At 41.2% G+C, this 27,668-nt stretch overlaps 1 protein-coding gene across 1 annotated transcript; it reads right to left on the reverse strand.

The window, feature by feature from the left end:
- Positions 1 to 618: 618 nt before the first annotated feature.
- Positions 619 to 22,355, reverse strand: ASRGL1 (asparaginase and isoaspartyl peptidase 1). The gene is made up of 6 exons (XM_074150847.1): positions 22,113 to 22,355; positions 15,797 to 15,939; positions 10,589 to 10,743; positions 6,411 to 6,529; positions 4,369 to 4,479; positions 619 to 1,685 (listed from the first exon to the last, which is right to left on the reverse strand). The coding sequence occupies exons 1-6, from the start codon at positions 22,297 to 22,299 to the stop codon at positions 1,456 to 1,458; spliced, it is 945 nt and encodes a 314-aa protein (XP_074006948.1). The 5' UTR covers positions 22,300 to 22,355; the 3' UTR covers positions 619 to 1,455.
- Between the last annotated feature and the right edge of the window lie 5,313 nt (positions 22,356 to 27,668).

Consider the following 27,668-nt stretch of genomic DNA (forward strand, 5'->3'; position numbering starts at 1 on the left):
TTGCCCAATGATTTTTTTAACCAAAAAGAATCAATTCCATGAAAACAATGCTGCAAAGTGAAATTTGGAAGAACTCATGGAGATTATATTTGCTGTTGCCTGTCCTGAATTTGATCTTGCACTAGGGACAGGTGAGGTAAACAAAGCTGATCCTTGACCACAAAAACCTGGATGGCCCTGATATTCTTGAAACGAAGCTAAGACAATACTCCTTTTTTCTGCCAGACAACAGCCTGGCTCTGTGAGACTGGTATTTCATGCACAGAAGGGGAAATGAATTAATTTTTACTCAGACGACGACCACTTCTCTACAGATGAGCACATCCTAAATACTGCTATTGTTTCATGAATTCCTGATGATCAGGCAGTAGCCATTTCCTACATGATCTCCTGTGGAACAAAGTACACCACATGGTTATGTTTTGCATGAGCCATATACTCTTGAACCATCACTGTCCACATTGTCATTTGCAACAGCTAATAAACCATGGATCAAAGCATGGAGTAGGTCAGAGAGCCTTGGCAACCTGACTACTCTGTATGAGCCAACTCAATAACATGGCTTATTTCAGTTGGGACACAGGTGTGAGTCATTTCAAACTAGGATTTAAGATTTTTGCTATGTTTATTTGGGTTATGTTGTAAAGGGAACATTCCACAGTATGATAGCATGCAATTGACCTTCTTTATTAATCCCCCAGATGTTAAGTCAATATCATCTTTCCTGTTAACTACCCATATATACTTCAAAATATTGTAGCCTGCTTTGTTGTGGTCTCTGTTTTTCAATTGTAGGTCTGATACCAATGAATGGAATAAAATAGGACTCCTTAGAAAGCATCACATTTCCCATCTCTGGAAAAAAATTATTCTCTTTAATTATTATTAGTAGTATTATTATTTATACTTTACTTATTATTTGTTATTATTTCCCCTGACAGTTACCTCAAGCCTGTGACAATGACGTAGTCTTAACTGTTCACTGCTGTTTGGTGGTATTTCACCGACAGTTATCACTTTGTGATCATTGGATGGCTGCTCAAAAGACTCTGGAGGACACTGCAATTTTCAAAATTCAGTTTTTAATTAATAGGCATTCATCTCTCAAATCATCCTGGCAGCAGTCGTTGAGAATGGGCACGGAAAGGAGTTCCTGTAATACTGAAACTCAAGGCTCCCTTTAGTGCAAGAATAAGGCAAACCAAGAAGCCTACTGATCATTCTCTTTCTTATCTAGAAAAGCAGATCTCCTGACTTCTCGAAGGTATTAATAAACACTATACAAATACCCATGATCACTGAAGGACTATGTCCAGATTTAATTTGAACTGTAAATGTGGCAATGGCTGTGAACCAATCAAAAGGGTACAGAGCTTTCAGAAAGATTAAATCAACTGTCATTGTCCTACAGCAAAAACTGGAGATCTTACTCTTCCTCAGCCGGTTTCTTCAGAATCACCCACTTTCAGATGTGAGTGCTTCATCAACAGATTTCGTATGCTTTTCTCCAGCATAAATCCCATAATGCAGCTGGTCATCCTTTACAGTAGCCCAGGACATCTGCTTGGTGGAGAACCTTGCTGCCCACTCTCCTGAACTGTTAACAACAATGACACCCCCCAAGCCTCCAACTCGTGTCTTCATGTGGTCTAACGCAGTGTCAGCAGCCACCTCTGGTGACATTCCTGAAAAGAAGAACAACATAACTTCGTGCTATCAGTCTTGAAATAAGTTTTAAAATTCCCTTCAAGTTTCACCCCTCCCCATGAAGCCTGACAAATCTAATTCCTCCTTCAACTAAATTAGCAAGAAGTTTCCAGTGGAGCAAAGGAACTGTTTATAGGAAGGCTCTGGACAGTTGCTAATAGCTGCTATGCTATGGTGCTGCTACAAAGGCAGGATTTAAATAGCTTCAGATTGCAGTTCAGTTTCAGTGTTTGATCTAGACTAACTCATCAACTCTATGTTCAAGACACAACATTTCTTACACCACCATTTGAAGGGAAAAATACCAATCTGCAAGCTTTCCATCAAATGTTTGTCACAAGCTAGGTCTGAAGAATTCACAATTTGAAATAAAAACACATTAAAAGGATCAAAAATTTCAATCATCTATGTTCCAAGTCCACTGGCCGCAATGGAGCTCAAAGCACATACTCTACAGTCACAATTTATCAAAAGCAGACATGAGCGTTACTCCTCCTGAAACTTCTGAAAGCATCAGGCAAGAGGAGGACTCAATGTACTAGATGTCAGAGAAAGGACCAGCAAAGCAACTTTATCTTTTCATTCCGCCGAATTCATATTAACAGGAATATTTTTCTAAATAAATCAAAAGTTAATGTGTGCATCATACCCACAGGCGTGTAAGAGCTGCAGAATACTTGTTCACTACAGGTTTGAATATATATTCAGGAATGCAGTTGGCTTGGCCTAATTGTTCTAAGATATATACCAACGGTAATGTTATGCAGCATAGGTTGCAGAACAAAAACTAACCTTCATGCCTTTCCTGCAAATTTTGAGTTAAAACCATACAAAACCAGCAAAGTCAGAATTATTCACAGCACTGCTGACTGACAGGATAAAGCTCCTTTCTCTGAAGTTACGGGTGACACTGTGACTATTCAAGTCAGAGGCTCTGACTTCAAAGGGTCAGTATTTCACTGTTTGATTTTTCATCAAGACAACAGCTGCCACTGTAAGACAGAGATTCCAACAGCTGTTAAGCCCGGCAAAGCAATTCACTCCTGAAATATTAAAGTAAGTTTTCCAGTGTTGGTTCAAATGCTGGAAACGCTACTATGTGAGTTACTGAATAGCTGAACAGAATTATGAAAGAGCTCTATAGTTGTTCTTAAATATGCAACTTCAATTCACTGTTCAAGGACTCAGAAAGTTTTAATAACTTGAGGGTTTGTTTTTGGCACCTTCATGGAAACATTGCGGGAGGGGAAGGGGGCACAGAAAAAAGTCTATTGCTGATGTGTTTTCCTGGCAGTCGAGTTATACTTCTGGGCAGGATGAATGAAGGCAGAGCAAGCACAGGCAGGGTGAACAAGTGCAAACCCATTAAACATGCACACATGTGGGTTAATTTTCTTTTTTTCCTCTTTTTTTTAAAAAAAAAAAAAACCAACAACTTTTTAATTTGGACCTCATTTGCCTTTCATACTGACTGCTCAGAAGCCTGATAACTGCTATCAACGCATAGATTTTGCAATGCACTTAACTTCAAGCCAGAAAGAAACTGGTTTACACGGTTTAGACTAAATACAGCTTAAGCGGCCATTCACAAATTGAATACCTAGGGACATAACATGGAGAGTAAGGGGAGATCAAAATGTGTTAGAGCTTTGGGAAATAATTTGTAGGTTGTATTTTATGCTGAAACTATCACAGTAGCCAAGAGATTTACAGAGAAATGCACCCATTATATGCAAACAGCTCTATAAAGCATAGCAAAAAATATTCTCAGCTGTTACTTGTCTCTCTACTTACTGCTTCTCCAATGAAAACGTAAATTGACAGTTTTCCAACTATTTCCAGTTCGGTTGATCTCAAAGCAAGTTACACTGTACTGCCCAAAAGCTATGGCTTTCTAAAAATAACTGATATCTATATTAATGGTTCTTCAACTGCATGCAATACAAGTATGTTGTCTGGCTATGTTTATGGGCTGTAATATAATCAAGGGTTTAGATGACAGACAAACTCATGAAGGTAAAGCTCCAAAGGGTCATCCCGCAGTCAGATTATATTACAGTCATATAAGACATACTGTGTCAGCTGTTTACTACATACACTAAACTGACTGGGTGCATATTTTCCAAAACAAAATGAAAATTTAAATCATAGTTAAAATGTCTTAAAAGCATTTCTGTTGCTATAGTCACAGTTGTTAAAATAGAGACCTTTCCAGTTTATTAGAAAGGTGATAGCCTATGCTTTCTTATTTCAGCTCTGATTATCTATCTCCAGCCCTCCCCTACTGCTTCCTTAAATATATCTTCCTTTTACTTGTTTTCTACTTCTCTGTTCACAAAATTGTACTTTAAAATTGGGAAAAAGTTATTAAAGAGAACTTCAGTTAAACAAAGTAGACAGTAATGTCTTTAAATGTACATTGATCTAAAGCACAATTAAACATCAAGCAGCATAGGTACTTCTGTCCACTTAACACTATTTTAGCCTTATTAATATTGTAGTACTTCATTTTGTTTTTAAAGAGAGGTGACCCATCCCACCTACCCCAGGGAGCAACTCTTCTGAGAACTGTTCTAGGATGACAGTACATAAACTGAAACCTGTCATCAGGCAACATTTCCTATCCTCACGATTTCAGCTTACAGGAAGTTTGGAATATACCTTGCTCCACGTGGTAGAGGATCAGTCGGGCTAAGACCACTTTCATAATGCTCTCCCCATGTCCTGTGGTTGAAGTGGCACCAGAACGGTTATCAGCATAACCTCCGCTTCCTTTTCAGAGAGGGAAACAGGAAAAAAAAAAAAAAAAAAGAGGCAACATTCTGTATTACAATTTACAAGTTCTGCATTGTTTAAAATAAGTACCAAACTTTTCTTCTTAAAGGTCCAGCAATTCTGTGAACTTCTGGGAGTGAAGTGTCAGTAACAAACTTCTTTCTCATCTCTGCTTATGTTTGAAAAGTAAAATATATGAAAGAGATCAACAGTTGGATGAAGTCAGTTGCCAAGTTTAGAGGGCTAGAAGACTAGTGATCTGCTTGTGGTACAAGAAGCTGAACGGGCCAACACTTCACAGGGATGGGCAAAAATATTTTCCAGAATAGCAGGGGATGGTATATTGAGGATCAGCAGAATGCCAAGTCACACATACCAACTGAAAAGATACGAAGGAAGATCTTGTGAGGACATTGGTCATTTCACCTAAATTTGAGGGGGACTCATCCGCAAAAGCAGGTAAGAGATTTGAAGAGCCTGAGCTCTAGTGAAGCATCACAAAGCATCTTGCCAGTCCCCACCACAAGCACAGTATTTGTTTTATTGAACTCCCACCTCCCTCTCCTTTTTATTTTCACTCCCATTCTTGTTTTGCTGGCACATTACACACCCTGCTCTCCACCAAGCTTCCGCTTGCTCAACACCCGTGTTTCTAGCACATCTCCTAAGAAAAATATTTCCCAGGAGCTGGGGAGGAACATACCACAGCATTATAAACAAGGTACTGGAGGAGGGGAAAGAGGCATAGAAAAGCCATGAAAGTTTCTTCCCTTCTGTGCTTTCTTGATCAGCTCAGACCCCTTAAGTGGACCTAATTTACATGTGGTAAAACTGCCACAATCAGTCTGTCAAAGCCCCCTGTCAAAAGGCTCTAATATTTAAAAGGACAGCTAGCACTCCTGTACCCAATCCTGCTGATGTCTAGTAAGAGTGGAAGTTGCAAGCAATACGCCCAGAAGCGCCCAGTTTCATTTGTCCTTCACAAACCTATGTCCCATACATAGGAGCCCCGAATACGATCTACGTAAAAGAAGAGTATTTGCAGTCTGAAGGCAGTCAGAAATGAAGCTGAAAATCCTAGTCAAAATGCAGAGGGTACCAAAATATTAGCAACTTAGGATGCAAGAGAAAGTTAGTAGTAGATTTATAATAATCATGTACTGCCAACAGCAGTGCTATTTGAGTTTGGAACACGTTTTACTAAAAATAATTATTTTCCAAATCCTAACTGTATGGTAGAACCTGAAGCAATCAAATGGCAAGTCTGTCCCATGAGAGGAAGAAGTCTGGGGAAAGGATTTCAAGTGTCTCTTTATACTTGGATAAGAGATCTCTTAAAATATTTCCTTTATTCCATACCGCATTTCTTAGGCTCTGAGGCAGTCTTATCACGGCTCTCTAAGAACAGACATTTACTCAAAGTTGCCAGTCCTTTTACAATTCTGGCTCACTAATATAACAAACAATAATTACAATTACACCTACTTCCTTAAGTATTAAGAAAACAGCATCTTGGTATAGAACAGGCTACGGTTTTTGACTTAGCTGTAAGCATGGATGTACAAAAGGAGAGCTTTATCAGAACAAATAGAAAGAACACAGAGAAAAAAATGTTAGCATTCAGGAAAGGACAGAAAAAAGAAATTCCCATCCCCATTTTCCAGACAGAAAAGTATTAGATGATGATGATAATGACAGCACTACACCTCTACTCACAGTCCTTAATTGCAATCTCCATGCTGTGTTAAGGAGCTTGAGCTTCGATACATTTGAATGTTAGACCTCCATTTCAGACGTACCAGCACTCATGTTTCATTTCATTAAAGAAAAGGAGAAATGTGTAATACTTTTTTTCTCACTTTTTTTTTCTTTCTTTCTTCAAATGAGGTACCTCCAAAAAATGAGAGGCAAGACCCCACAGCCCATACCTATGCATGCTGTGTCACCAACACGGCCAATCAGTTTATTAGAGAGTCCTCCAGTGGATGTTGCACAAGCTACATTTCCTTCACTGTCTATAGCAACAGCACCGACTGTTCCAAGGTCCCTGCCAAGAAAAACAGTTCACAAAATTAGGCAGAATTAAAGCATACCTGCCAAAGCACGTTGCATTTATTTCCCAGGTAGCTTTAAAAAAGATTACCGCAAAAAAATTACTGCTCATCATAAAGCTATTTTTTATCATGCTTCTCATTACAATATGCAACAATTCTCAAAGCTTTATATTTAATAGAGTAGAAAACATACTTTTTTTTTTCTTTTTTTTTTTTTTTTTTTTATCTCCCCCCATGGCTTGTTTACCTTCATAGTGTGGAAACTTCAGCTTCAGGAGGAAAAAACCCACAAAACAAAAGCACATAGGGCAGAAATATTTCTAGCTATCAGTTCTGGCATGGCTTTTTTGGCTGTGACACACCTCACGTATGACTTTTCCCTAAACAGCAACTCAAAGATGCCAGAATTGTCTCTCCTGTCTCAACGGGAGGTTAACCAGAATTATTAATGACAATGCACGTAAATGAGTGAATACAGAAAAGGAGAGTAATGTTATGAACGCACTGAATAATTTCCTTCCTGTTCCTCTTCTTCCCTCTTCCTTATTCCCCCAAATGTTGGAAAGCCTCCCTCCCCCGCCAAGTTATTTATGTGCCTTTCAACTAGTATTGTTCACAACGCATCACTAATACATATTTTCATCTTTGTACTCTGTAGCTACACAATCTTGAGGTTTAAATCACTTGGCCAGTAGAATCTGTTGAAACCACCCATCAGCTTAAAAATCTTCATGCACAGAAGAAAATAGAAGTCTCAACTACTGCTTTATTTCTTCAGCACAGAAAAGTTTTATATAAAACACTGCTTAAAATACAGATGTGTGTTCATACTCGGCGAAAAAAAGGCTATTGTAACTTGCTGTAACAGTTCCTACACTGAGAAGCAACAGTTTGAGTGTCCACACATTCCAATCTTGGCAATTCAAGTAGGAACATAAACCAGTATCTGGCTAGCAGACATATACCAAAAAAAATCTAAATCATTCCACATAGGAAAAGAATTTGGAACAGTCCTTCAAGGACCTGCCCAACAGGTGACTGGAACAGGAATACCTTTGGAAGCTGCCTGGGCACCAGTGAGGATCTCTCTATAGCCCCACAAAATCTGAGTTAATTAAGTCAGATAAAGTCTTTGCATACTGTGAAACCCACAGTCAATTTCTCAGAGAACCAACTTCCTGCTCCCTCCTGCTTATGTAAAATATCATACTGTCAGTCCCTACACTTCATTCACAGCAATTCAAAGTTGACTGATGAATCACAGGCCTTACAAACTGCTCTGACATTTATGTGGAGACGGACCTCATCTCAAACTGATATGATGGTGCAGATGGGCTTCCCACCCATCCATCTGTTACTAATGATTTGCTGAAAAGAATATCAGTAAATCCAGTACTCTCTTGCACACTCATGTGGCACCCTTCAACCAAGTAAAGTTAGATCCTCCTGAGAAATTAAGAAAGGTGCATGTAGATGGGTATTTTCCTAGGTATGTATTTCCCTTAAGCTACGGTGAGAATAATGAAAGTACACAGATCACATGCACAGCCGCTATCTGTTTTGGTACAAGAGCTCAACTGGTGATAAATAACAAAGTAAATGTGTCTGACGTACGTTATCTGCAGTGGAGCAAATAGACAACTACACTCAATTTCACACTGTCCCTTTAAACTTTTTTATTGCTTCAGTATCACATGTTTTCTTTGTTCATCTTCAGAACAAAGGCAAAGAAGATATAAACAATCCGTTGCATAGCTGGTTGACTCAGAAACATTACCAAGGCAGGCAAAACTGTGTAAGTAGAGATAGCATATTATAACCATCTCTCTATTGTTAGTCAGTGACAGTAGCAAGAACCTCAACAAGTACCTGTAGTAAACCAGGGGATGCTACTAGTAGTAATGATTTTGTTCAATCAAGAATTATTCTTACGCACTGCACACACTGTGATACAGCACGGGTCACTCGTATTGCTCGCTCCCATTTGGCTCCATCTTTCATTACCCAGTACCCATGAAGTTACATGTACTTATTCTATCTCCATTCAATTAATGAGGCATCTGCTATTTTGTCTCTTAGCCCTTCATCAGTACTATGGTTTTCTGTTGATCGCTGTCAGGGCCCTTGTTAATTAATACCTCCTCAAATTACTCTTGCACTGGGATTCACAGAGGAACTAGTAGCCCATCTACTACCTTATGGCTGGACTCGAGTCCCTTGCTGTGGGATTCTCAGGCATCTCCAGCAATTCTGGACAAAGGTATGGTCAGGATCTTTGAAGTGAGAGACTGAAGATAAACAAACCACACCTCCTCAGCAAAAGGTTTGCAAGATGTTCTATGTTCAATGGAATCATAAGCTTTTAGCATAATTGAATGCAGGCTTCTAACAAGCAAAAGAGAAAGGTCTCTCTTCCGGAGACACCAAACTTTGCTTGAAAGCTGCAAACCGACAAGGCTTCCAACATTGTTAGGACCAGAGTACCAAAGTACACACCAACCTTCAAACTCCCAGTGTGATCTGGTATCGTGTTGCCTCTGACTAATACTACTTCACCTGAGGTCTGTTCACCTCAGGCAAGCTTCTGCATAATCACCGTGGACATAACAGGTGAAAAGAATACTCCACATGTGATACAGGAACAACTGGGCTTGCATAAAAAAAAAAAAGCAACACCCAAGAAAAAAAAAAAGACCTGCTTTCAACTTTGTGAATTTGTGCTGATGTTTTGGGCACTGATTGTCAGAAAAAGAACAGCGTGGCTAAGACACGAAAAAGTCTTGAACCTGCCAAAAATACACAAGCCTTCAATTATCAGATATTCCAGAACAAGACAATGCTGAAATTGAAGATGCTTAACACTGTTATAAGAAAAAAAAAAAAATTAAGCAGTTTTAAAGAATGAATGGAGACTCAGATGCCACGCCGTGGCAGAGGCAAGACTAAGGCCTTAGGGTCAAGGAACAACTTCACTTTGTTTACAAGACTGTATTTACGGTTGCCTCATGAATTTGTTTTGCCTTCTAGCAATTTACTGAAAAAAACATCTACCTTGTAGTTTATAGCCTCATTTCATGGGCTTTAATTAATGTGCCCACAGAAGAAATTTCCTCCTTTTGATCTACAAATTCTTCAGCTCTGCTTCTCTCATTACTACTATTTCACAGAACAGATGAACAACATGTAATACAGTATTTATGTAATGGAATAGAGTGTTTTCCTGTTCCACAACCATTGATGTACAAATGGAAGCTCAAAACAATTTAGTATTTATGCCTACCTCACAGGCATAAAAAACTTTTTTGATACCCGATGATTTTCCTTCCTTCCCCATCCACCTCACCTTCCTCTCCACCAACTTGCTTATTTTTCAAGTGACTTTCGCTTTACTGTTGTGCAATACCATCCAGTAGCATCTCTTTTCACATCCACCACTACACTGAACTTCTTGGTCATTTTTCTCATTCTTATCTACACCAACAGCCACAATGAGCACTCAAGAGGAGTTACTGGTCAAAATCTGATGTTGTTTAACTACCTAATCCAGTTTAAAGACAAATCTACTTAACAAGGATCAGCTTTATTAATTTTTTTTCACGGACTTGTTTTAGAATGTGGACTGTGGATTTTTTAAAGTTACAGTTCCTCCGTGGAAAAGAACTGGACAAAGTGGTGCCTGCTGTTTGTTAAAGTTGCTGCATGCACTTTTATAACTGGTGATTCTAAGAGCAACAAGTTCTAACTTTGTCCTATGTTAATGCCACAAAAGCAATGTGACTGACAATCTTCTTAAGCAGCAACAAGTTTGTTCAAGTTTGTTCCAGTCACTTATACTTGAGCAAATGCATTGAAAGCTTGGTTTTTCCATTACTTTCACTGAGGACACACTGTGAAGACTGCATCAAACCACGTAACACTCAAAATTGAAATATTCTCAAGTCTGAATACAGGCCTTAAAGCTTTGTTGTTTTTTGGTTGATTTTTTTTGTAACTGGTAGCACAAATTAAATTATCCAAATTTAAAAAGAGAAAATATTTTACAAAACTCCTACTTCTGAAATTCTTCAGGGTTGGAATCTGGCTCGAGGTTCTTCTTCCATCTCTCCCGGGATCTCTCGGTTATGAGTTTCTCCCCTGGAGTCTCAGGAACACCCATGGCCTGAGCAAACAGGCGTGCACCATGGTCAGTCAGCAGCATGTGCTTTGTCTGCAGAAGACAGACAAGAGATTCATTGACAATTCTTGTTTTGCCTTCTACTGAACAGTTTCCTATAATCACTCTTTATTTTCAGAAGTATCCAAACAAAGAAAATGACAAATTATGTTTTTAAACTTTCTAGATTTCTATGCCTATACCCTCTTCAACTAGCTGAAAACATTTTCAGCTCTCCAAAACATAGATACAAAATTTCATCATTAGTAGAAAAGAACTGCATTTATCTATTTAATACTTATTATAATGGGAGAAGAAAACCTGGTAAATTTGCTCTTTTGCATGCAACTTCTTTGTACTGTTTCCAGTCAATCACCAAATCACCACCGAACTAACTGTTTTGTCCAGTTAACTAAGAGATCTAGAAGAATTTTACTCAGAAGGAAAGAACAGTAAATAAATTACTGTTGTGTTTGAAGGTATTACACCTCGTAAAATAAAAAAATATAAACATCATACACTAAAGTGTTTCTTAACATGAGCTGAACCATTTTATTTTAAATATTTCCTTCAACTAGCTGCTACTCCTATAGACCCAGAATTTCAAATTTAAGAACAGAATAAGAACGAGTTTGACCAAAAAATGTTTGCTCTCTTCTAACAACATTTGTAGAAGCTCTATTTTGATTCCTTTATATAGCAAAGCACTTAGGCCAGCCTCTAAGTCAACATCCTTAGTTAAATCCACACTTCAAAGTCTGTACAGCTTGGTTAATTCCTATTTTAGAGAAACTTGCCAGATAAATTTGTTGCATTGATCCTTATACTTTAGTAAGGTGCTCTAAAATGTAATTTTTTAAATTTTTTTTTTTTTAAATGTGTGTCCAAGCATCAATTTCTTGGACCACTACACAGCTATTAATTGCTCATCAGAGGCAGGGAAGGTTTTAGAGAAGTGCTGGTCTGACTCTACAGTACAGAGTCATTTCAGAGCACAGCACCTAACTTCAAGCAAGCTTTCGTGTCCATGCAGCAGCACAGCACACAGGTACCAGCTGAGGTCCAAGAAGCAGAACCATGTGGTGCTGGAGGCTTCTGGCAGAGCCTTGCAGGGCACGGAAGCGGCACATACTCAGCTCTCAGCCTGGAGTGAGGACACCAGAGGTTGGGTATTCTGTGTCATGCTGCATTCTGCAGGACATTTACAGTCTCTGCGCTTCAGACTTTTAAGACGTTGCAGACCATCAACTTCTGTTGATTTCTAAAGCAATGACAAGCAATCACTACCATGACCAACCCAGAGCACTGCATTATTCTAAAGGATTTCAGCCAAATCTCTTCCCAAACCACAGACACTGATTTTACTTGGGCCTATTGCAGTCCCTGCACTAACCCCTTCAGGTGGTCACATAAGTGGGAAATGTGACGACACTTCAGAAACATTCCTGATGTGGTGGCCCTGACATCAAGCATTTTTGAAAATTTAAATGCCTTTTTATTGACAAATTAAGTCCTCAATTCAAGAGAGTTGCTTTAGTGCTGCTTTAGGGAACAAGAATAAGGGTTACAAGGAAGAAGTCCTCTGTATATGTGAAAGAGTGAACGCCAGGCTTACATGTTGAGGGATGTTACTGGACAATAAAAGACCTACATATTTCTAAATAAGGTACTGTTCTCCAGCTAGAAAGCCAACTTCTTTGTGCAATACTGCCCCCCTCTGCCACTAAACCACCCGAAGCACATGAGCCAATCATTCAAATTGGGTTTGGTGGTTGGGGCTTTTTTTTGTTGGTTGATTTTTTTGTTGGTTTTTTTTTTTTTTTTTTTAAGGAAATACATGGAACTTTTCTTTTGACTTTATCTGTATCAGAAGGCTGTGTTCTCCGTGAATTGCTTTTTTCAGCAACTGAGACTTTATATCATCCTCTAATGTTTTATTGTAAAAAACTGAAGTTCTTTCTTAAAACTTTGTCAAAGGGTTCCCTCTCATCTGCAGATTGTGCTATCCACCTTCCTAAGCTGCACAAACAAGAAACACTTGTATATAGAGGATTAAGTTTCTATGGTAGGGTGGTTTGGGTTTTGCAGTCCTCGTTGAACAGAAGTTATCTTAAAGAGAATTTTATTTGTTTTTCTCTTCGATATATCTTGTTGATCAAAAGAGCTGGTAGAACAACCAAACAACCCAAACCCACACTTTTCTGTCTCATCCTTCTACAGTTTCATGAATATGTTTGCTAACTCTTAAGTGCCTGATTTTTCTGGGATGCACTTACACAAAGTAACCCAAAAGGATGAAAAAGAAAAAAAAAAAAAAGGGTTCCAGAGATCTTACCAACAAACAACAAGTCTTGGCAAGTTTAGTTAATTTCGTGGGAAATGGGGATGAGAAAATCCCCCAAATTTCTGGAGTTGGCCTGAAATTCAGACCATCACTGTTCTTTATTTAACAATCCTGGCAATGCACAATGTGCAGCAAAAATGTGCACCTTCGCCTTGAGAAGTCTCTGTTCTAAGCTATGTTCTCCTTTGTCTAACGTAAAGGACTGGAAAATATAAACACAGTTCACATATACCAATGAATCGGTGCTCTAATGATCACGAGATGCCCATAAATGAAGTGTTGGAGCTGAGGGGGATTACATGCCCCATTTAAAAAAATAAAAACCATTTTAACATATCATTCTATTTTTGTTCACTACAAACAGGAATAATTCAACAGGAATTTAACTGCTTTCTCAAGGATCTGTTCAGTTAATTAAAGCGCTAAAAGCCTTTCATCTTTAGAGGCTGCCATGTTCAATAGCCCAGTAAATCCTGAATGGAAATTATTTTCTTCTACCCCATGAATTTGGACAAGTTTGAGCCCAGTGAGAATGTGACAGCGCACAGGATAAATGCGTGCAACAACAATCTAGAAGAGCTACTCTGGCCACCAGATGGAGCCCATATTGTTCCATAATAGTAATGGAAATAAAGAAAATTACAAGCAGACGAGGAGGGTTCTTTCAGCTTGTTTGGTTGGTTTTGGGAGCTGCATGTTTCAAAATTCCTTAAGGCAGAGAGCCATCTCAAAACCACTGGGAAATAAGCACCCTAACATGCCTAGGACGCCAGGAAAACTACAGTCTTATTACCCATAGGTCACAGAGTTAAAATTATTTTTAATTATGCACAGTAAAACAAAGCAAAACACACTCTGAAATGTACTGTGAAATATCCTGGGTTGGTGTCCCAAAATTCCTGTCCAAGCTGAACTGAAGAGTAACATCAGATGGTAAACCCGTTTACTGCACCTGATGGAGAAGCACTAGAAACTCACCTCAAGGTATATCACGCAATTTAGGCCAACATTTACATTTAAACTTTCTCATCTACACAGAACTTTTTGCATCTGGGCAAAGAGTAATACACTTTACTACGACATTACATGTTTTTAGGGCTACACCATTATACTTGGTCATGTACAGTTAAATTTTATGATTTACTTTCAGATTTAGTCTCAACATTTTTGAAGACCAGAAGCACCACGTAATGACAAGACCGACCTTAAAATAGACAAGAAAGACAAAGGAAAGGGGTTTTGTTTGGTTTAGTTTTTGTTTTTTAAAAAACACATTGGAAAATTATGTTCTCAAAAACCAACAGTGATGTTTTGACTTTATTCTTGTTGACTTAAGTGGGATTTTGTCACGGAGAAAACAACAACAAAAAAATAATCAGTGATTCTGGAATATGAACAATGGGCACTGAAAGAAGTCATCTACAGAAAAAATCCCCCCCCAAAAACCCAACATTCCTCCCAACATACTAGAAGACATGTTTCCACCCTCCACCTACATTCTCAAATTTTGAAAAATTTGGTCTTGTGAAGCTGTCTACCAGCTATAATTATTTATTTGTTCTAGCTAAATGACAGAATAAAACCCATATGAAGGAACAAAAAGCTTATTAATTCCAAATATTAACATTGTTTTCTAGTAAACATACACTTCACTGAAGTATTTATATTAAATACTTTAGTGGAAAGTTCTGATTTTCAAAAAAGAACTATCCTCCAAATAAGGGTAAAAATAATTCATATCTTCTTTGGAGGCTGTCGAGGACAAATTGCATTTCAATCATCTTTACAGATCACCAAAAGAGGTTTTGTTTCCTCAAAAGTCACTTTGAAAGGTTAAAGAAACATAAATCCTCTTTGTTAATAAGTGGTTTTGCAAATATGAAGCCTTTTCAACAATGGGGCAGCTGCACTAGCAGGATGAAAAACGTAAACTCCAAAGACAGTACAAACTTTTTGGTCACTGCCACAGTCCAGTAATGGTACAACAGATGCACATATCACACAAACGATCTGCTCCATCCTGAACCATACCACTTGCACCATTTCTGAAAAATGAGAGAAGTCTGCTGTGACAGGTATTACAGGGACTTCATAGTGGAATAAGGTGGGATCGATTTTAGGTAGAAGGTCAAATAATAATCAGTTTTCTGCCCTGATAAGTTTGATTCTATTGGAAAATCTGTCACGGTCACACAGTGCTAATGTTACCTTCTACTGCTGGAAAACCCTGACTTTGCACTAAGGCTACCATCTGATTAGCTCACAATGGAGAAGGCTACCTAGAACAACATAACACTGCTTACATGGCCAAATATGTTATTGGGTCATTTCATTCAGTTCCATGTCACTGCAAAGTCAACAGTATATTATCCAACTTTAGTCTTGCAAGATCAAGCAGAAGACTCAGTGACAGCATAAAAGCTCTTCAAAAAACAAGTGAACAAAAAAACACCCCTAAAATGCTGAACACCAGCTGTGGAGCTACAGGAGATCAATATGTATAGGTCAATTTCTCCTTGAGCTTCTAATTGTATGGCGGAACTTATGTTTCCTTGGAATGTTATTTTAAATAAACACCTCTCAAAACCCCTTAAAATAAGAGGTCTTCACGGTCATGACCGTGATTTCCAAACTCTGCCACCCATTTCTCCCTTCTTTCCTGCTTTAAAGCACTACACAAACATCACCATTGTGGTACATCAATATACCGGATGAAGTTCTAAGGGAAAATATGTTTCACACTCACGTACATATTCAGCATACCTTTTCCATGACAAGTCGAGCGAGTTTTATTGGGTTTGCTATACATTTAACTGCAGACACTGCTCCAGAGTCTAAATTTTTTCCATCCATGATAATGGCATCCATTTCAACTTCACCTTTTTCATTTAGAACAGATCCACAGCCTAAAGACCAAAAAAACCCACAAAACCAAACAACAATAACAAAAAATCAGGGAGGGAGGGAAAAAGAAGACAGACATTAAGAACTAATCATCAGGTGATTCAATTATTAGATCTCATCAAGCAAACTTTCTCTTTCCCAGTTTGTTGTCTCACTTATTGAAAGTATCTCCTGAATACAAACAAAACAGCAGAAACACTGCTGAGTATAACCACAAAATCCAATCATTACTAGAAGTCTCACAGGGTACAATGTCTACTTTAAATGTGAATTTTACTTTAATCAGATGAAAACCATACCAATCCCACCCAAAACGGTATACTAGGTATGAAAGATAAAATGACCAACAATAATGAACAGAATTCTTTATCTCCCAGAGTACTTCAAGTGTACATAAACCCATTTTTCCTTTCCAGTTCTTCCAAAGGAGGATACAACGTAACCCAACAAAATAGCATAGTGTTCAATCCTATCAACAAATTAATGTCACATAGCATTCCAAGAAACTGCCAAAATTGATGGAGCAGAATAAAAGTGTCCACTCACTAGTGTAACAAAAGCTTGAAATAACAAGTTCTTCATTACCAAATAAAAACAGTAGTCGAAGGAATTAAAAAAAATAAAAAATTGGGTAATAAAAGGTTGGGTAGTTATTTTCTTCTATAATTATCAGTGCTGTCACTAACCTAATTGAAAATTAATGAGATACAAAATGAGACAATGCAAATAGGTTGGGTTTGTGTTTTTTTTTTTTTAATAATGCCAATAACTGTATCACAGGGGAATAATCAGTTGTAAGTCATCAAGTGCACAAGCCTTGCTAATAAGGATGGAGAAAAACAAATTTAAAAAGAAGTAAAAAAGCCAAACCGAAACATGACAGACTTACACAGTAGCTCAGGTAGAAAGACTTGAACACTTTACAGAGCTCAAACAGTGAAGAGAGACACATGCCCTCTAAGAACAATTCATTCCACCTGCCTTAGAGAGCTGTACAGCTACCCTTTCTCATTCCACTGACCCCTGTGACAGCCTGTGCACCACGGCAAGGCTACGTACTAAACTTCAGGTTGTCTGAGGGAGGATGAATCATTCCTTCTGTGGTTACAGGCTGCCTTCTCACCTGCCTTTCAGCACGATAGGTAGGGACTACCTGCCTCTGAGACCATGGTATTCATTGGCAGCAGCACTGAAAATAAAAAAAGTCTGGCTCGCTTGTAAAGCAAAGGACAGGGAAAAAAACAGAGAGACAACAGAGGACAGAAAAATCTAAGGGGACACAGGTAACAAAGGTGTCTGACATTAGCCAAATCACAGCAGGGTTACTGAGAGAAGTACTCTAATTCCCTCTATCTACAGATAGATAGATTTGTCCTCTGTCCTGCAAAGGCTGAGGAGGAAAGAGTGTGCAAGGTATACTATAATGACAGTTTTGTATCTGGAGTATTCACACTGAGCTAGTTAATACTGCTCGTCAAAGAAATCAAATGAAGGAAATATAACCAAGGCCTCTTCCTCATCACAAGCAGAACCTGATGACTTCATTATACTGTGAGCCCCTTCACCAAGCCTACATCGAGACACATCTACACTGCATGGCTAAACCTTAACATTCAAAAAAGGACACAATTTGATCACAGAATCACAGAATGATATGGGGTTGGAAGGGACCTCTGGAGATCATCTAGTCCAACCTCCCTGCCAAACTAGGAGGATCTGCTTTGGCAGGGGGGTTGGACTAGATGATCTCCAGAGGTCCCTTCCAACCCCATATCATTCTGTGATTCTGTGATCAAATCGTTATGCCCATTCTTCTCAATCTTCATTGTTGTCCCCTAGTCATGTCTGTATTTTCCCAGAATATTACAGTAAAACTGATTTTTCTTTTACAAAGATAAATACCACATGGTGGGTTTTAAACAGCCACTCCAATCAAGGCCCTCTCCACAAAGCTTTCAGCTCATTTTCACCAGCTACTGAGAGCAGCTGCATCTAATGAGCGTTAACACAATTAAATGTATCTGTAGGTGATTACCAGACTACTTGCCATTTAGATCAGCACAGTCAAACTTGAACAAGGGCATAAGGCTCAAGTCCAGTTTAAGCAAATTTTGCTAATAATTGCTCATTTAGTATACTACAAACAAGGTATCAATATTGTTAGAACAAACTGAAGTAAACACCTTTAAACAGAAAAATAATTCAACATTTATTTAATTAAGGATAAATATGACCTTGGACCATGAAAAAGGGTGTCACAACCCCATATTGCATTTTGTACATCAAGCAAAATGTTAAGCTATAACTGTTTATCAGTCATTGGATATGGCAGAGTCTAAGGTCCTCTAAATACAATAATTTTTAGAGGAGTATACACTGCTCCCAGGTGTCAATTCAACGATGGCATGCTACGAGAGAGCATGGCTCAGAAAAAGCAGTGTTAGTGACCAGATCCCACATAAAGGTTAAAAAAAAAAACCTGTATGAAAAACACAGAATATTGCTAGTTATTGTGAGCCTACTTAGCGTAAGTGCCCGAATGCTTCAGACACTTGTGGGCAAGTTCAATAAATGAGCCTAAACAGTATAAAGTAAGCTTTTATCACTTGGAGTTACACTGAGCTAAAATCTATTTGCCATTTAAATTATGTTGATTTACATTACCATCAAAACTCATGTATAAGAAACCAAGAAAGCATGCAATTGTTTACATGGAATAATCAAGAAAGATGTAAACAATCTTTAAGCTTAAGTTTATATTGAAGTTGCTTCTGCATTAACATTGGACACCTGATGTCAGGCAGAACATGACTGAAGAGATGCTTCTCAAGAATTAGGATTTTTTCCTGCCCTGAAATAGCAGGCGTTTTTAAAATGGCAAATCTAAATTCTCTCAACAGAGAGATATTTTGAGACACAACCCAGAAGCACAAAGCGCCAAAGGCCAAATAGATACTGATTTACTGACCACTGATTTACTGAGCAAAACAGAGTCCTAAAGGCTAGTGACTGACTTAGAGAAAAGGTGAAGAAAAGTTAAATGAGAATGCCACCCTGATGTTAATTATATAATAGTACACACGAAACAGAATCACAGAACGATATGGGGTTGGAAGGGACCTCTGGAGATCATCCAGCCCAACCCCCTGCCAGAGCAGGTCCACCCAGAGCAGGTTGCACAGGAACGTGTCCAGGCGGGTTTGGAATGTCTCCAGAGACAGAGACTCCACCGCTTCTCTCGGCAGCCTCTTCCAGGGCTCTGCCACCCTCACAGGAAAGAAGTTCCTCCTCATGTCTAGATGGAACTTTCTATGTTTATGCCGGTTATCTCTTGTCCTGTCACTGGGTACCACTGAAAAAAGACTGGACTCATCCTCCTGACACTCACCCTTTAAGTATTTATAGGTATTGATCAGATCCCACCCTCAGTCTTCTCTTCTCCAGACTAAACAGACCCAAGTCCCTCAACGTTTCCTCATCAGAGAGATGTTCTAGTCCCCTCATCATCTTCCTAGCCCTTTGTTGTACCCTCTCCAGCAGTTCCCTGTCCTTCTTGAACTGGGGAGCCCATAACCGGTCCCAGTGCTCCAGATGGGGCCTCACCAGGGCAGAGTAGAGGGGGAGGATGACCTCCCTCCACCTGCTGGTCATGCTCTTCCTGATGCACCCCAGGATGCCACTGGCCTTCTTGGGCACAAAGGCACATTGCTGGCTCATGGTCATCCTGTTGTCCACCACGACTCCCAGGTCCTTTTCCTCAGAGCTGCTCTCCAGCAGGTCACCCCCAACCTGTCCTGGTGCATGGGGTTATTTCTCCCCAGGTGCAGCACCCTACACTTGCCCTTGTTGAATTTCATCAGGTTTGTCTCTGCCCAACTCTCCAGCCTGTCCAGGTCTTGCTGTATGGTGGCACAGCCTTTTGGTGTGTCAGCCACCCCTCCCAGTTTTGTATCACCAGCAAACTTGCTAAGGCTACGTTCCAACCCTTCATCCAGGTCATTGATGAATATATTGAAGAGGACTGGACCCAGTACTGACCCTTGCGGAACACCACTACTTACAGACTTCCAACTAGATTCTGTGCCACTAATCACAACCCTCTGAGCTTTGTCCTTCAGCCAGTTTTCAATCCACCTCGCTGTCCATACATCTAACCCACACTTCCTAAGCTTACCTATGAGGATGCTGTGGGAGACTGTGTCAAAAGCCTTGCTGAAGTCAAGGTAGACAACTTCCACCGCCCTCCCCTCATCTATCCATCCAGTCATGCCATTGTAGTAGAAGGCTATCAGGTTAGTCAGACATGATTTCCCCTTGGTGAATCCATGTTGATTACTTCTGATAGCTTTCTTTTCCTCCATATGCTTTGAGATGACGCCCAGAATGAGCCGTTCCATCATCTTTCCAAGGATGGAGGTCAGGCTGACTGGCCTGTAGTTTCCCAGGTCTTCCTTCTTGCCCTTTTTGAAGACTGGGGTGACATGGGCTTTCCTCCAGTCCTCGGGCACCTTGCCTGTTCTCCAGGACCTTCCAAAGATGATGGAGAGTGGCCCAGCAATGAATTCTGCCAGCTCCCTCAGCACTTGCAGGTGCATCCCATCAGGACCCCTGTACTTGCGGATATCCAGTTTACTTAGCTGTTCTCTAACTTGATTTTCCTCAACCAAGGGGAAGTCTTCTTTCAGTCAGACTTTCTCTGTTACCTCCAAAGTCTGGGACTCCTGAGGGCTGGCCTGAGCCGTAAAGGCTGAAAGCAAAGAAGGCATTCAGTAAGTCTGCCTTCTCAGCATCCTCTGTCACCATGGCACCTGCCTCATTCAACAGCAGGCCCACAATTTCTCTAGTTTTCCTTTTGTCTCCGATATACTTGAAGAAACCCTTTCTGTTGACCTTGATGTCCCTTGCCAGGTTTAATTCCAAGGAGAACTTGGCTTTCCGCCTTTCATCCCTGTGTACTCTGACAGCAGAGTAAGTCCACTTCATGATTTCAGTTTGGATCCTCTAAAAATCAAGATGTTCAACCCAGGTCAGTAACAAAACACTGAAAGTTTCATATGAAGTAAGAGCTCTCCCTTGCTCTCAGTTACAAGGTGAGAAGGAACAAGAGAATCTCTGCAAACTACGTGTGCACATAAATAATCGCTATGTTATCTAAAACACTGAACACTGACAGGTCTGTCTCTCCATGTTCATTCCTGACATACCTTGGTGGGGGTGGGGAAATATTTTTGCTGAAATTCATCAAAATAATAAATCAGAGGTCCTAGAAAGAGGAGAAAAATATTTGACTATTGACATTAACATCAATCATTAGGAAATCCAGTTATGAACCTTTACTGTATAAATTCATGACTCATATAACACTACCGCCTTATTTCTGTATTATTATTTGCAAAAGCACTAATTACAAGCATTAAGAGAAAAACACCTAAAATCCCAAAGAACAGTATTCCTCTGGTAACAGTAAAGGTTAAGCACTAAGGCTTAAACATTGCTACAAGCTATATGAGTGCCTTATACAGAGAAATAATCTATTTTGTGATACTGTATTTACTGCACTGCAATGTGCATCTGGGCATGTTTAGTTTGGAGAAGAGGAGGCTGAGGGGGGACCCCATTGCCCTCTACAACTACCTGAAAGGAGGTTGTAGAGAGGTGGGTGTTGGACTCTTCTCCCAAGGGAATAATGACAGGACCAGAGGAAATGGTCTGAAGTTGGGGCAGGGGAAGTTTAGATTAGATATTAGGAAGAATTACTTTACTGAGAGAGTGGTCAGGCACTGGAACAGCCTGCCCAGGGAGGTGGTGGAGTCGCCATCCCTGGAGGTATTTAAGAAACGTGTTGGCACTTCAGGGCATGCTCTAGTGCCCGAGATTGTTGGTTTGTGTCTGTTTGTGGGTGGGGTGGTGTGTGGTTGTGGGCGTTTGTTTTGGTTTGGTTTTGGTGTTTGGTGTTCTGGGATTGTTTTTTTTTTTGTTTGGTTGGTTTTGGTGGTGTTTTTTTTTTTTTTTTTTTTTTGTTGGTTGGACTCAATGATCTCAAAGGTCCCATCCAACCACAAATATTCTGTGATTCGGTGATTCCAAAAAAAATGCAAGCCAGCATTTTCAGAAGCATCAGGGCAAAATACTCAAAATACATTATTCTAAACCCACTTAATTCTTGAAAAATTACCTGCATTAAAATGAGGATCATCTTCCATTGATCGCACTGCCTCCTCAACTGCATCCAATGCGCTGCCTCCCTGTTTCAGGATGCCATAACCTCGGAGCGCAGCTCTGACAACACCAGCACGACTTCCCTCTTCTCGCTCTTTAAAGATCCGGCCAGCTCCACCGTGCACCACAATGACAGGCTTCATCCTGCCAAATTCCTCCTGAGGCTTTCAGCTGTTCACACAGGTTACTTGGAATTAGCCTGTTTTGGAAAGAAGAGTCTTTAGCGCGTGCTCCCTCCTACAGGGACAGAGCCCTGCAGATTAGTTAACAGATCCGGTCAGTTTGACTGCAACCGTTTTACCTTTCAGGAAGCTGACTACTCGCGCGAAGGAGCTCCTAATGCTAGCCTGGACTGGAGGGAGCCCTGGGCAACCTGGTGCCACTTCGAGCTCAGCCCTCCTTTGAGCAGGGGGCTGTGCCAGGTGGCCTCTAAAGGCCCCTTTCAGCCTAAGTTACTCTACAATCTTATGATTGAGCATGAGCCCTGTCTGGTGATATTACAGAAACAAACATCTGAGTAACCCTTGGTCCTGCTAACTGCTCTTCATGTTAGATAGGCAGCTCTTTTGTTTGAGTACAGTAATATAGCCAGAGATAAAAAAACCCAACTGACCTGAGTTAACAACTTAACAACTTAACCAGTTCTACTGCCTGGATTTCAACCTTCTGACCTCTTGCAAAACTTTGTTCTTCGCCCATGAAAACAAGGCGTTCAAACCTGGCAAACGACAGTATGTTGTTACTGCTCCTGGCCTCCTGTGAGCAAAACATCTTTGGTGATGGCGATTACTTTTTTGCTTCTAGAAAAAGGCAAAGGAGAAGCAGCCTCATCTCCCACCAGAATCTAGGGCACCTCACAGAGGAAACCCTCCACATGAAAACAGTTTCTCAGGGCCAGCTATTTTTGGAGGCTGTGAAAAACAAAATCCAATAGCCTTCCCTTCATTCTATTTGTAAACCCTTTAGAATCTCCCCGCGGTCCTGCACTACTGACAACCCAGTCCCTTGCACTCCGACAGCCTCAGGAGTGGCGCTTGCTCTCCAGACCGGCTTGCCAGGATGGCAGTGGCAACGAGCCAGATGAAGCCCCAGCCCACGCTGCTTGGGCGTTAGAGCCTGAGGTGGGGAAGAATCAAGTGTTATGGTTTGAGGAATCCACAACAATTTACTGTCATTTAGACAATCATTCTATCATCCAATGACCCCCTCCTCACCCAGGAAAGGGAATCAGGGAAAAAAAGCAAGGAAACCCGAGGGTTGAAATATAAACAGATTTAACGGAATAACACTAGATAATTAACATTAATACTACTAAAGAACCAATACTGATCCCGATATCAATATAAAATAGACAAGGACTATCCCCAGTCCACTCCCCCAGCAGAAGCTGTGCACTCCCCACAGGGACAGCCAATGTGGGACCCTGCGAGCACCGCGGCTTTGGGAGGAAGGCAAGGGCTCAGGGCTCCAGCACTGGGGCAAAAGGTTCTCTGGAGAGAGGACTCCTCAGCAAACTTTCTAATTTCTATGGTGTGTGATGTTCATGGTAAGAAATAACCCTGTTGGCAGCCTGAGTCAAGTGCATGGGTCTTCCTCCTCTTCATCCACGCACTTGGCTAAACCCAGAAACACTGAGACCTCGACACCCACACACCATTGCTGGCTATAAAGTAAATATTTTCACAAATTCAGACACCAGAATTATCTAAAAGTGCAGATTTCCCAACCATTAGAAGAAACTTTACTGAAAAATAAAATTACTGAAAGGTAAATTAGCCCCGTGTCGCTCAAACCAGGCAAGCAGGCCCTTCCAGTTTTGACTTCAACCGGCAGCTGCGCTCTTCCCTCAGCGAGGGGTAATGGCAGGGGGCTCGGGTAGGAGACACTCAGCCACGGCCTCTCCTCAGCCGCCGACCGGGCCCTGCTGGACACCGCGGCGCCGCCTCAGCCCGGCGCGAGCCTGGCCCCGCCCCGTGGGGCTACCTGTCCGCGGGGGCCACCTGCCCGCCTGCTCCCGCCGCCCCCGCCGCTCAAACCTCACCCGCCCCGGCGGAGAGCTACAGCGCGGGCTCGGAGCCCACCTACAGCGCCCCGTCCTCACAGCAACCCACGGCGCCGCAGACGCACTCCCGGGCGGGTGCCGGTACGGGGCGGGCACGGCCGGTCCGGCCCAGCCGCAGGGGACGCGCACCGCGGCGGCGGCGGCAGCGGGCGGGCAGCCGGTTCCACAGCAGCGCCGCTGCAGGCAGCCGCCCTCAGCAGACATGGCGACCCCCCTCCCTCGCCACCACACTGAGGGATGCCCACAGCTAAGATGGCGGCCTGCTCCCCGTCTCGCCTGGGCGTTCACCCCGCCCCTCAGCCGCAGCAGGGGGCGGGGCGCCGCCGCTTCAGGGCGGCCGGGAGTGGCCCGGCCGCGGCCCCGCCAAATAGAAATCCAACGGCGCGTCACCGCCCTTGCTTTCGCCTCTGAGCAGGCCGGCTTATTCCCATTCCCATTCCCATTCCCAAAATTCGGGCTGTAGAGTGTGAATTGGAAGGGGCTGAAGAGATATGGTGCATCCCAGTTCCTGTCGGGTTGGCCTCGGCCGGGTGAGGTAAGGCTGAAGGCCCTGCTGGTCCCCCATAGATTGCAATGGTAGAGATGCGCTTGCTATCGGTTATTAATATTTTATATAAATGACAGGCTGTTGGAACAAGCAGTTGTTTGCTATGAAACGAGCTACTAAAAAAGTTTTTCCTGAAAAGGAAAAATACATGTAAAACTAGAGTTCCTTAAAAAAAATTCCCAAGTTTCTTACCTTTCTGGTAAAAAACATAAACAAAAACTTCTTAAAATTCATCCTGTAGTAAAAAATTAACCAAAAATTTCTCAAAATTGACACTGTAGTAAAAAATTAACCAAAATTTTCTGAAAACGTATAGAAACTCTACCTGGCAAGCAGCTGGCCTTCCCTGGGCATTCTGGCCTCCCTGACAGCCTCCCGCCGTCTCTCCTCCCCGTTGTGTTGCTCCAGCCTGGGCTGCAGGGAGGCCGGCGAGGAGCCCCGGTGACACCACCGGGGCCAAGGACAAGGACCAGTGGCAGTGGGCAGTCGAGGAATTGCTCCAGAAGTTTTTTCATTGTCACTGGTAGGATTAACAAATGGGAATTTAAATTTCATATGCGAATTATTTGAGGGCACCATTTGTTTTTATAGAATATTTATCTTGCTTTCAGAGGTAGTGTCAAAACACAAAACTGATACTAGTTAGATTAAATAGTTTAGAAAAATTATTTAAATTGTTTGCATGGACAGCTGAACACAGTTTATATAGCAACCTTAAATTGAAATTTTAATATTAGTCTAACTTTGTTATGATTAAACAAAATTAGCACGTCACTTGTTAGAACTGGAGTTATTCCAATTATTCCTGTTTCTACATCAGTTTTCTACCTTAAACCCTCTTCGGCTGCCGTCTTTGCTGTTGTTGGCAAATAATTTTTTCTTCCTTTAGATATGCTATAAAACCTCTCAGAACTTACTGCAAAGTATTCTTTTTAATTTTGTAACTATTACATAGTTTTTAAAAATCAACATCTTGAATTGCATATCAGGAATTTGTCCTAAAGCTATGCGAACTGTCAGGATAAGTTTTAAATTAGTGCTGGAGAGACCTGTTGACTTCATTCTTGCTAATTTTCTTAAGAGAGCTTTGTATATGGTAACTGCCAGAGAAGTAACTTTAAAAACTTACAGAATAAATTATCTTTTGCATGTTGTGCTGGGTTTGGCTGGGGTAGAGTTAACTTTCTTCACAGTAGCCAGCATGGGGCTGTGTTTTGGATTTGTTGGCAACACAGGGATGTTTAGTCACTGCTGAGCAGCCCTCACACAGAGCCAAGGCCTTTTCTGCTCCTCACACCCCCCGCCAGCGAGGGCTGGGGGGGCATGGAATGTTGGGAGGGGACACGGCCGGGACAGTTGAGCCAACTGACCCAAGGGATATTCCATACCATACGATGTTGTGCTCAGCGTATAGACTGGGGGAAGAAGGGTTTAACCATGGCCCAGGTGCAGCCTCACGGAGATGAGCTCTCCTGCTTGTGAGCTGAATGTACTAGGCTTGAAAGAGGTGGGAACGTGTTACCACCGGTGAGTAAGGGCTGGAGGGCTGAAGAGGGGAAGTGAGCGACCTCGCCGCGTGTGGATAGGGAACACGGGTGTCTGTGTGAGAACAGCCTGGATGTCATGGGGTCGATCCTGCATCTCAGGTGACTCAAATACAACTATAATTGTGCCTCCTATTTTCCTGCAGAAGCCATATAATTAAGGGCATGCTGTCCTGCTTATAGAGAAAGAATTCCCCTAGAATCTCATTGAAAATTTAATTTTGGGAACCAGCAAAGAAAGTAGAAAATATTGTAGAAGTAACTCTTAGCCCATATGCATAATATTTTTTTTGAGTAAATGTTTATGTAGCAACTTATTCATCAACTATTTGAAAATCTTCAAAACATGATGTAGAACAGAAAGCAGTGTTCCGTATTTTATTTCTCAGATTGTAGGAGCACACAGCATTGATCAAGGCTAAGGCTGCTTGAGCAAGTGTCATAAGCATGCAGAAACACAACACTAAACAAACCAAACAGTCTGCAACCATGGATCTTTTTCTATTAGGCAGAACTGTTGTATGGAGATCACTGCAGCACTGGGATGCTCAGGTCATGCTCTGCAGAAATGTATGTGTGTTGAATAACTTTGACGTGCACAATTCGACTAAGTCTGTGAACCACTTCTTAGCATATTCCTATTGCAAAGAGTGTGCTACCATTTAGAGAAGCTGGAAAAAACAGTTCCTCTGAGAATCAGTCTAATTTTTTATGTAAATTGCAATATTTCTTGAACTTAACTTTCAGGTAAGATCAGCAGTGAAATGTGCAGAAAGGAGGAAAATGGTAGATGTGGTATTCACTAAAATACAAATGTGATCAACTCAAATTCATTAATGAGTTGTATGTTGAAGAGTTTAGCTGGAAATATTTTCTTGTGTGGAGGGGCCAGAATAACTAATGGAAATGATGTTTTCTCCCCTTCTGCCCAGAAGTGAGATTAAATTGGAGATGGGTTCATTTTCCTGCTTTGAGGAGATTTTAACCCTAGCTTAGATGTCCTCCTCGTTGCAGATTGCCCCAAACACGGAGTTAACAGCATCCTATTGCTCCCAGTATTTAAGTATTTCGGATGCAGTGGGGGTGGTCCTACTGGAGGGACAGCAGTATGTGGCTCTGGGGGTGGTCCTACTGGAGGGACAGCAGTATGTCGTTCTGAGAAACCTGCGTGCTGGGGGAGAAGGCAGAGCGGCGTAGGATGGTCACGGGAAATCCCAGTTCAGATCCTAGTTTTGAATCAAGCACAGAGTGAGTTTGACCAGTTTTCAAAGCTAAAGTTTAAAATTGATCCTGGTGGTTCCTGTCTCTGTGTTGTGCGTATTTACTGAGAAGTTACTGGTATTTATCAGCCTTGGGCTT

This window comes from Numenius arquata, chromosome 7 (genome assembly GCF_964106895.1).
Source record: "Numenius arquata chromosome 7, bNumArq3.hap1.1, whole genome shotgun sequence".
Lineage (NCBI taxonomy): Eukaryota > Metazoa > Chordata > Aves > Charadriiformes > Scolopacidae > Numenius > Numenius arquata.

Bases quoted from the DNA above. Each gene is read 5' to 3' on its own strand.
- ASRGL1 (XM_074150847.1), bottom strand. From the start codon at position 22,299: ATGAAGCCTGTCATTGTGGTGCACGGTGGAGCTGGCCGGATCTTTAAA. The intron at 10,744-15,796 runs GTATGCTGAATA...TGTCTTCTGCAG, and splicing joins CTCGACTTGTCATGGAAAAG to ACAAAGCACATGCTGCTGAC. The intron at 1,686-4,368 runs GTATATTCCAAA...TCTTCTTTTCAG, and splicing joins CCTCTACCACGTGGAGCAAG to GAATGTCACCAGAGGTGGCT.